The sequence below is a fragment of the Nelumbo nucifera genome, chromosome 3, assembly GCF_055504915.1.
Source record: "Nelumbo nucifera cultivar China Antique chromosome 3, China Antique-T2T, whole genome shotgun sequence".
NCBI lineage: Eukaryota > Viridiplantae > Streptophyta > Magnoliopsida > Proteales > Nelumbonaceae > Nelumbo > Nelumbo nucifera.
The window spans coordinates 95532279-95543999 of record NC_142651.1 but is presented as its reverse complement, the minus strand read 5'-3'; the positions used below and the strand labels follow the sequence as shown (position 1 = coordinate 95543999).

At 34.2% G+C, this 11721-nt stretch overlaps 1 protein-coding gene across 1 annotated transcript; it reads left to right on the top strand.

Moving 5' to 3' along the window:
- Positions 1-1908: 1908 nt before the first annotated feature.
- Positions 1909-4085, top strand: LOC104589739 (peroxidase P7-like). Its single transcript, XM_010248161.3, has 3 exons — positions 1909-2222; positions 2347-2538; positions 3289-4085. The coding sequence occupies exons 1-3, from the start codon at positions 2010-2012 to the stop codon at positions 3838-3840; spliced, it is 957 nt and encodes a 318-aa protein (XP_010246463.1). The 5' UTR covers positions 1909-2009; the 3' UTR covers positions 3841-4085.
- Positions 4086-11721: the final 7636 nt, after the last annotated feature.

The window sequence follows — 11721 nt, the reverse complement described above, 5'->3', positions numbered from 1 at the left end:
TGAGTGGGTCGAACCAGTCAGGGGTTCAACGGTTCGAATGATTCGCTGACCAAAAAAAAAATGGTCAAAACCGTTCGAACGGTTAATCACCCGGTTCAACAGTTCATTGACCAAAATCAACGGTTTTGGGAGAAAGTTCAGTTTTGGGGGAAAAATGGAATCGATCACCTGACCGGTTCCCGGTTTTTCTAGTTCGGTCCAGTTTTAAAAATCATGATTGACTTTTTCAATGATTTTTGGCCAAAAACTAGGTTTGAAGTAAAACAGAACCAATTATTTAAATGGTTCTTAGGCTAAATGGTCCAACCGTCTGAATCAACGGCGGTTTGAAAATCGTGAATCTGGGGTATTGAGAGTGGTAGATTGGGTCTAGGTACAATCCCTAACCTTTGGTATTCTTTGCACAAAATAACCACCCTCCTATTCAATTCACATTATCATGCATGTTTGTACAAAATTTAACCATTACACATCAAATAATGGTCCCTTGTTTAGTGGGTCCTTTACTGGGTGAACGTTAACAATGGAGCAACCTCAACCTGACCTTACCCAGCTAAATAAAGAGGGCGCCTATAGTCAAAGTAAGCTATAGTCACAAACAAGTTAAAAACAAAAAGAAAAAAAGAAAAAACGGATCCGATTCGTTCTAGCTATCGATTTTTGGGTTGACAGTTTAAACAGATGGTTTATTCTAATTTAAAAATAAAAGTTTAAAAATTAATTAAAATAAAAAAAAAACAGTTAAAAATTATTGAACGGATTGAACGAATTAATGGTTCTGAATTGCTGGTCAAATCAATGATTTTTGGTCAAGAACTAGGGAAAACAAAACCGATTGTTTAAACGATTCCCAGACTGACCGATCCAAGTGTCTGAGTTAATGACGATTAAAAAACATTGGTTACAAATATTTCACTGCTAAAATGTCAAAGGAATTGGATTTAACACAGGTTCACCTCAACCTCAACCCAACACAAAACTCAATTAAGGCTGATCCAACCGTAACCCAATCATATTAGTGGGGGCATGGTTTTAAAAACTAGATTAGATTCGACGGTAGGACCAATTGACCCGGGAACCGGTCATAGATCCAAAAACAATTTTGGACCCCAAAATTATCCGGCCCATAGGTTTAGACCAGTGGGGTTCACCATTTCACCACTAAAACCCGGCCCATGCATAAGAAGAATAAGATTGAACCTTATTTGTATAGTGAAACTCTAAAACTCTTGCTTTCCACACCCCTTGTAGAGTTATTTGTTTTGATGGAAGCAGCAAAGAAATTAAAACTTTTTTTTCATTCTAAGAAGTGGGAAAAATATACACCACAAATATTTAAATCTGATCAACTTTTCATTAATCTGAGGGACCATTTCAGCATTTCTTTACACAAAACACAGTCGCATATTTTGACTTTCATAAAAAGGCAATAAAGTTGGGATGGGGAGGATGGGGCGGGCCTATGGGATGCCTTGGATTTTATTTTAATTTATTTATAAAAACGTGTATTAATAAATAGCAGCAAATTGTGAGCTGTGATAGCGTGACCCATTCTATAAGTTTATTATATCGACCAGTTACAGTCAATCAGGTCTAAAGAGACTTAATTTGTGCGGATAGATGAAACACGAAAGTCTTACTATAACTTTAATTTATATAAAATCAGATCAAACTAACTTGTCATCTCTCGTGAGTATCTTAATTATCATCTTAATCTGCAAAAGTCAACTTCGGTAGTCGCCATTAATGGCGCTTTCGCTTTGAGAGAATAGCTGAAAGAGCCACGGCAGACAGAAACGATCGACTCCGGCCGTTCCCACCTCCAAATTTTCAAATCAATCTCAACTTGCTCTCTCTCTCTCTCTCTTCCCATGGACGCTATCCACTTATCGCTATATAAATAAGAGCTCCCAACCCTTTGTCTCATCACAACTCACAAGCTAAGCTGCCTAAGTGCCTAATTAAGCTTATTTCATTCAATACCAAAAACCCTTTTTGAGTTGTGACCAATGGCCTCCATCATCACCCACTGTTTTCTCACGCTGTCTCTCCTTGCCCTGTTTGCATGCTCGGCCCACGCACAGCTCTCGCCAAACTTCTATGCGACTACGTGCCCAAACCTACAAGGCATAGTGCGCAATGGGATGAGGCAAGCTGTCAACAGGGAAAGCCGACTGGGTGCCTCCATCCTTCGCCTTTTCTTCCATGATTGCTTCGTCAATGTAGGACGACGACCTTAATTAACCCCATATCACTATATCTCTTCATCATCTTCTTAATTTGTTTCTTTTCTTCTGTCCTACGTGTTTTACTTACATATATGCATCCACACTTTCAATGGTTCAGGGTTGCGACGCTTCAATCCTCCTGGACGACACAGCTACCTTCACCGGTGAGAAGAATGCTTTGCCAAACCAAAACTCAGCACGCGGTTTTGAAGTAATCGATGCCATTAAATCTCAAGTGGAAGCCGCTTGCAGTGCAACAGTATCGTGTGCAGACATTCTTGCACTAGCTGCACGAGATGGAGTTGTCTTGGTTAGTATTAAGGCTTCCTTCGTTTTCTACTCTACTGACACCGCTGATCTCATAGATGGCTGGTCTCACTTTTATGGTGGGTCCCTGTCTCATTGTAAGATGTACGTGTTTTGTTAAGTAGGAGATCCCAACTCTTCTGAGTAGAGGCAGGCATGTTACTATGTTAGTAGGTCCCAAAATAAGAAATAAACCCCACTTGATATTTCTGTATTAGTGGGTCTTCCCAAAAAACACATTGGGACACATTTACCCAACCGTTTTTTTTTTTTGTCTGAACGGGTCTATCATTCGGTTTGAACGATTGGTTCGACCCAGGAACCGGACCCTGACTGGTTCGTTCTCCGGATCAGTTTTATAAACCTTGCATTTACCTAAGTAAATTGTTTACTCATGCAAAAAAAAAATAATATGTGATAGGATAATATTTTCCTTTTAATAATGTCATTTTTTTGATAAAAAGATCATTATACAGTTTTACGAGGGAATATCTCCCAATGACAAGTGTCAAGGATGTTTCTAATGCATACTAGAATGTGGGGCGCCCCACCATGTGATTTACAATTTTATCTAAGGATATGTAAATGAATTATCGAGCTTAAATAAATGAATTATCGAGAAACAAAGGGAGGCCTAATTACACGATATGATGATTAATTATGGTTTGTAGTGAGTGGCGCACTGTCGTTAGTGTTGATGGTGCTGGCTGTTTCAAGCAGAAATGTAGTAACCGTAGCTTCCTTTAATTTGCAGCTAGGAGGACCCTCATGGAGTGTACCACTGGGACGACGAGATGCAAGAACAGCAAGTCAAAGTGCAGCCAACAGCGATCTGCCCTCCCCGTTTGCGAGCCTCTCTACCCTCATTTCCAGCTTCGCTGCCAAGGGCCTTAGCGCGCGAGACATGACAGCGCTTTCCGGAGCCCACACGATTGGCCAAGCTCAGTGCTTCACCTTCCGAAACCGGATATACAATGACACCAACATCAATCCCAACTTCGCTGCCGGAAGAAGAGCAACCTGCCCAGCCACAGGTGGAAACACCAACTTGGCCCCGTTCGACATACAGACCCCGAACTTCTTCGATAACAGCTACTATCAAAACCTTGTGACTAGGCGTGGACTTCTCCATTCGGACCAGGAGCTGTTCAACGGTGGTTCTCAGGATGCGCTGGTTCGGACCTACAGTATCAATAGGTTTGCTTTTGCACGGGATTTTGCTGCTGCCATGGTGAAGATGGGCAACATCAGTCCCCTCAGTGGAACAAATGGAGAGATTAGATTGAATTGCAGGAGAGTGAACTGATATCCTCCTCCTGCTGGTACATATAAGAGTTGGGTGTTTCTATGACTTATGGTTTGAGAAATTACATTATGTAACATGCTTTCAAATTTGGGACTACTGAAATTGAGGGTTAAGCATCATTTGTACCTCAGTGTATTTTCCTTTTTCAGTCACTTGGTTGTGTGTGTAACTGTGTATGTGTATCATTCTCATGAATATTTTCTTAATTTTAATAACAATAAAAGGTCAAATGGTTGAGATGTTTACTCTCTCTCTCCCTCGGAATGGGAAGAGTCCGCGTGGACTGATCTTTTCAGATAGAATTCAAAGCCCAGCCCAGCCCAAAGATGTTGGCTTCAAATTTAGACCCAATAGATAAATGGATGGGCTTGGGCTTGCAGCCTCAGATTTTGTTTTTAGTAAGAGGCCTCAAAGAATTTGAAGAAAGATAGATTCCACTAGATTTTCATAATAGACCCAATTTTGGAAGGAGTACAAATACAAATATAAATACAATATGAAAATTGTATTTGGAAAGAGTACAAATACAAATATGTAGGATACAAAATCTTGCATTTTGTATGTATTTTTCCCAAGGAAAAATCTATGATGGAGGAAAGATATGGTACCAGAAGAATTTTAATCAATCAAAGCCCACCCATGAATTTTGATACATAACACCTGATTGGCTACCATGTTTACGATGCCAGTTGATTGGTCAAAAACTTTTCAGATATCATAGTGAAGCTCAGGAATTAGGACAGCAGAACAAACAGAGATTAAAAACAATAAAAAAAATCTTCATCTCTAGGCTTCATTATTCTTTACTCTTTAGAGCAGTCAACTTTAAATATTCAAGAAAATCACACCTTTTAAAATCTAATTCCAATCTCGGACAAAATGTTATATACTTCTCTGATCGTAAATAAATTAATCTTGACTGGTGCAAATTTTTTCATTTCTGTTTTGTTTGTTAGGCTCAGTTTGGAAGGAATATAAATACAAATATGTACAGTATAAATATATAAAAAATAATACAAAATACAAGATTATGATTTGCATCTCAAAACCTAAGGTTAATTTTGCACCCCCCTTCTCTCTATCTTAATTTTTTCCCATATAAAGTGGGGACCGCGTCATTTCGCACCCTAATTATTTTGGGAAAAAATAACTCTCTGACTTCCATTCTCTTTGATTTAATGTAGAAAGCACTTCTTTTTACTTCTCATAAATAAACAAGGCATCTTCTCAAGAAAATAAATAAATAAGGCAAAATCAAAACTAAAGCAATAGCAAACGAATTTACACTCATCCCTTTTGCACTCCCATGCATTTATACAAGTGCAAATAAAAATCGTACTATAACCAAATGCTACCTAAAGGTCAAAAGTCAATGGTTGAATTAAAATCCTGGGTTCTTTTCTTTCCTTTTTAATTTCTTACTAACAGGAACCATGCGATGCATGGGACATGTTAAGGAAAGCTAAATAATAAAAACACATAAGAGCATACAATTATTTTATATTTTTTACTTTTTAAATAATTAATAATTATTTATATTTTAGATACAACATTTAATTTTTTTGTTTACAATACAAAAACAACAATAATTAATTTTAGTTAGGGTCGTTGATCAAACTGATGAAACCAACCAATCCGATCAACTCGACCCGAGTTGGTCAATTTTCTAGCATTTTTTGGTTGGCTTTGGTTCAATGATTTCCCAACTTGACCAAGTTGGATCAATTTCGCTTTGGTCATTTGAAAACCAACCAAAGTCAAACAACCTAACCATAGATATATACATTAATATTTTATATTTTTAAATATATTTTTTTTAAGACGGGAGTGTGGGAAGTTTTCCATATTTCTTAGTCTAAAATATTTTATATCAGAAATTTATTTTTTAAAAATACCATTATAGTTTCTTTAAACTTAAATTTGATTTTTTATGTCTTTTGAACTGACTAACTAAACCAAATATCAACCCAAACCAACAAAATCAGTGGACAGGTTTCACAAATGGTCAGTCGATTTCGGGTGACCAACTCCCCAACCAAACCAAGTCGATTCGGTTGGCCAAACAGCCTACAATAGAACCAAATCAACCCTTGAACACTCCTAATTTTAACTAAATTAATCATCTAATAACAATAGTTTAATCGACAATAATTATTGAAAATTTATAACAAAAATACACAATTATTGAAAATATTTTGATAATGAAAATACAATAAATAACTAATAAAAATATAATAAATACTAAAAAATTTATTAAGTTGGTCAATAAATAGTATAATCTAAATAATAGTTTACTCTCTAATAAATATAAATCAATAAATTATTAAAAAATTCCTATTAAATAACAAACAAAAAAAAGTATCATAATTATAGAAAATATATTTATCACAAAATACAATAAATATTAATTCTAGTATATATAATTATATAATAAATATAGATTAAAAATTTAAAATTATTATTCATAAATATTAGTTTTTTCAAAGTTATTTTCTTTAATTAAATTATTATTATTAAATTTAGTAATCCATTAAATAAATTCGTTATTTAGTTTGTAAAATATTAAATTATTATTAATTTCAATATTATGTTATAATTATTTTTCTACTTTTAAGCAAATTTTTAAATTCATTACATAATTTCGTTATTTTAAATATTTAAAATCTAGTTATGTTAAATATTTTTTATTTAAATATTTAAATAATATATAAAATATTTAAGTTTTTTATTATTTGAATTATATTTATTTTAAAGCTATTTAATAATATTAAATATTTTTTTATATAATTATTTATCTATTTTTAATATTTTTTATTTAAGGTATTTAGTAATTGAAATATTTAAATAATATTTTATTTTTTAACATTAAATTTTTATTATGTGAATAACATTAAGTTGAAAAATCTGGAAAATCATAATTTACATTGTTAGTATATAATTTTGTGATGAATTTTGTAGAAATATAAAATTATTAATATTATTAAATCTATTAGAATTATTCTTTTTGTGTTTTTAATAAATATTTTAAAGTTATTATATAATTTCATTAGAATATTTAAATAATTCTTAAATTTTTTAATTCAAACTTCCTTTAGGTAGATATAGATAAAAAGTGGGGGAAAAGGATAAATAGGAACGTAAGTGAAAAACTGTCTACTAAATTAGAGATAACTTAGGAGATAGATAAGAATTAGAGATAATTAAGAAGATAAATAAGAATTAGAAATAATTTAGGAGAAAGTGTGGGATGGTGGGGGAGATAGTTTATGATAAATTTTAGGAGAAGATTATTTAGGTTATTGGGAACGTAAGAGAGAGAGATTTTAGGTAAGTTTTATGGTAATGAGAGAATCTCATTGGTTGTTTCAAAAATGACAGAATTAAAAAAAATCAAAATTCAAAAAAAAAAATGAGAAATTTTCTTCACTTAAAATTAGTGGTAAACTAACAAGAAGAGCAATGTACTCAATCAAGGTATAGTTCCTCACATATTTTAAAAGTCTTTCTATTGGAAAACTTGAAGCCTTCAACCAAGGTATGATATTCCTTAAAATTAGAAAAAAAATGTTATTATAATCAAGGTTTTAAAACTCTTATTGAGACAATCAAACTTTTTCACCCAAAAATAGGTCATGTCACCAGTTCTGTTTTGACCCCGAACTGCTTTCTTGGGAAAATCATTGCAAAGTCAAAAAATTATTGACCCTGGTAATCCCGTTGACCCATTCAACCTGAGCAACAACAACCAAATTGTAGTAAAACGAAGAGGTCAAAAATAAATAACTAAAAGAATGTCAGTTCTGTCCTAAAGTATTAAAACTTATTTGATGATTTCGGTCTAGGGTCCTTTCTCAAGTATCAGTTGGACTCTAAAGTCTGGAGTCTACAATTTAATCCCAATAGTCAGCAAGTCCACCACTTATAGGCTTGCAACGAGGGGTGCAAATGGACTGAATCAAGATCCAATTTGAATTCGAACCCAATCCTATTTTACTAGATTCAGATCCCCCTCCTCTCCCTCCCTCAGATTTTTGGCCCGGGTTGGATTGAACAATAGGATCCATTTAAAATAATTGAATCAGATTTGGAACACCACCTATCCAATCTGACAGAATCTGATATGATCTAGTACATTGTGAATATGTTTATATTACATTTTTTGTAATTTGATTTTTTATATTTTTTATGTTATTTATCTTATTTTATAAAAAGACAAGTATATATATGATAAAAGTAGTTTTTTTTTCAGCAAAGATAGAAACTGGATTCATTAAGAGGAAGTTAAGGGAACATTTGAATCCCTTTACATGAGTTCACAAAAAGGGGAGTTAGGTTTACCGAGCTGGCATAGCTATTTACAAAAGAGTTCATATGCCGAGCTCTCTTTCCCAGATCATGGGCTGGCAGAATGACATTCCTGCTTACATACATGATTTTAATATTATCAAAAAAGATAGAAGTTCCAAAATATGATCATAAAGTGCTTGTTGGTCCCATGGTATCTGCTTATCTGTCCCATTGAGCTTCGCTAGCACTACTTTAGCATCTGAAAACAAAAAACATGTCTTTACACCCATACAAAAAAACTTTCTTAGTCCTCTAATCACTGCCTAGAGCTCAGCTATTGTTGGGGATCTTGCCAAGCATATTTCTCCTTCTGCAAGGATAAGATGAGACCTATGAGTGAATATATATATATACCAGTATATACAATTTGTGTGAATGGATTCCATGAGCCATCAACAAGAATGATCAGAATTTCTAAGGAGAAGACTTATTGTAAATCCCATTCTGATTGAGAATCTGGTGGATTGAGGAGTTTAAGCCCCGGTTCTTTGTAACTGCAGTAGTTTTCAGCCTTTCTCAGTATTTGAAGGGAGTCTGGGTTGACATTGTTAAAAATTTGATCATTTCTTGCATCCCAAAAGCTTCTTAAGATGGCACACACACCTTTGCAATGTAATTAAACTTTATCACTTTATTTTCCAAGTGGGAATTGTACTGCCACCACCACTGGATTAAATCCACTTGGTTAGAAATCAAATAGAGTTCTGAAACCAAACCAACCTGAGCTTGAATCTAGACCGCCCTCAAGAGAGGGCATTGCAGGAAAAGATGCTTTTTGGTTTCAAAAGTTTCTTTACAGAAAGTACACCCAGTTTCTTCTTTTCTCCTACAGCACCATATTTCTATCTTAGTTCGAACAACTCTATGGAGAAACTTCCACATGAAGATTTGTCATCTGTGGGAGCATGGGCTTTTCCAAATTTTGGGCCAACTTAGAGGGCTTATTTGTGTTTGGAGTGGAGTTTCTAGGAGTGATAAACTGAGTTTACTATAAATTCTCCATTGCTTGTATTTTTCCAAAGAAGTCTGTTAGGTTGTTGCATGTTCGTCAAAGGGATAATTAGTATTGCTTCAACACTTCTTTCTTCAAAAAGGTTGTTGAGGAGATCAACATTCCAAGTCTGGTGATTTGTGATTAGCTCACAAACTTTCTTGTGGAGGAAATCAGGATTCTCAGTTCTTTTGGCCAGAATGTTGATCTCAAGTTGAGGCACCCATGGATCCATAAATGCTGAGATAGATCTGCCATCTCCAATCTTCTAGAAAAAGTGATTTTTAGTTCATTTTTTTTAATTTAATAATGCATTTCCACCAAAGGGAGTCTGAGGCTTTTGCCTTTAACTCAAAGAAACATTTTCCCCTGAATTAATTTGCTTCTGGTTGCTGGGACCAGAAACTGTTCCTTGAGTTTAGAAGTTTCTATTAAATTTTAGAAACCAATGGGTAATTAAATTGAGTTGAAACAAACTCGAGTTATCAAATATTTGACATCCTTGGCAAATTTGATTTGACCTTTGTGAGATCCACCGAATCATCAAATTAGATTGAATAGAGGATTTACATTATCAAATCGAATTTTGATATACCCGTATTTAAACTCAATTCAATCCATTTGTATTCATACTTGCAACAATGATGTCACATAGGGATCGCAATTTCTACCTTATTATCTGCCCCGTATGAGGCTTGTTTTTCTTTTCCCTTGTTTTTTCTTGCTTGAAAAAAAAATATATATAGATTTTAGGACAGGGACAGGTTTTGGGATTTTAGTATTTTACAACCTGTGGGGTATAGTATTAGGCTAAAGCTGACCTCCTCAATCCACATGTTGTTGGAAGGCACATGAACATATGTATTAGGTGTTGACTTTAATAATATTTTAAATTTTATGTGAAGGAGAATTGATGATTTAAGTTTTTTACATGTTATAATCAAATAATTGGAAATTTTTGTGTTTGTTCATGTTATTTTACTTGTTTATTGCTTATATATAACAAGAAATAATAGTAAATTAAATGTGGATTCTGAACCCAACATGCCCTACCCACAAATGCAAGGAGGCTAGGGTCGGGAAAGGTTTTGCACTTTCATGTGCGGAGAAGGTTTGAATTATGAAAATCTAACCACTACGAGTTTTGGGGAAGGTACAGATTGGGAGCTCTAGTGAGATGAGCAGGGTCCAGAGTTTACAAAAACCTCTTCAATCCCACCCCATTGTCATCCCTAGAATTGGCACCAGCTGTTCTTATTCTTCTTCTTCTTCTTCTTCTTCTCACTATGTCCACTCTCTGGTTTCCACTCGTATGTATGTATGTATGTATGTATGTGTACATATTTGTATGACTATTTAAACCTAACCTAATATACCAATCAAATGTGTAGGACTATAGATTGAATAAAGTCATCATTGACTTGTTCTTGAACCGTTGAACCAAAAAGCATAAGGAAAAGTAGTTTGATTTCCAGATCGGTAAGCATGCTAAGCTTAAAACCTGGTTCCATTAGCATAAATCATTAAACTACGTTTGGAAATGATGCAAATGGAGTGTAAATCCCGGTTCAGGGTAAATTTGCACTCTGATTCACTTTTGACTGTATTTAGTAACATTACATTTTTTTGCATTGACAAATGACAAACAAATGCATATTTACATTGATAATAAGATGTAAAAGTATATCAATAAAAAAGAAGTAAATATGCATTCAAGTGGGCTTTTGATAAAAAAAAAGCATATGCTTTATTGGAATTCGTGTTTGCATCCATTACAGCTAAAAATCTGTTTGGTAAGAAGATAAATTTATCAATGCAAAACTAACCCAATTTTATAATTTATATGAACCGTTTTACACTCTACATTTTTGCATTCACACATATTTACATCATTTCCAAACGCAGCCTAATGATAATTTGTGATGCCGCAAATGTATAATAAGGGTAGAGCTTTGACCAATCAAAACTCTTCATAACTGGTTATAAATTTGTCTAAAATCATAGTCGAACCCATCATTCAATCAAAAGTTCATCTATCAATTTAAAGGGGAAAAAACTATTTCATGGACAAATCAGATGATTAAAATTCATCAATTTAGAGGTACCATGGGAGCTTCTGAATGGATCAATATTGCTGCACCAGCAAGTTGAAGTTAAACAGTAAAAGGTAACCTTAAGGAGTTTACTCATTGGCCCCTACACGGTACAATGATTGTACTTATGGTGAAACGTGAGTCCCGAGGCAGACGGACCCCTAAAAAGGTATGGGTCACATTAGACCACATGTTTAGCACCCTGTCCCTGGCTCTAAATCATTCATTCATTCATTAGTTCAACAGTCAAGCTCAAAAGTATATCAACTGCATGTACATTAATCGACAAACATGAAGATCAAGTCAAATTTGAGTGGGATCATCTACTTGGAGTACTGTTAGAGCCATGAAAAGTAAGATTCAAGCCATGACTTCATTAAGGTTTTTGTTTAGTGAATTAGTGAATACCTCCTGTGCGCATTCCAAAGAGTGAATAGCTAAGGACGGGTA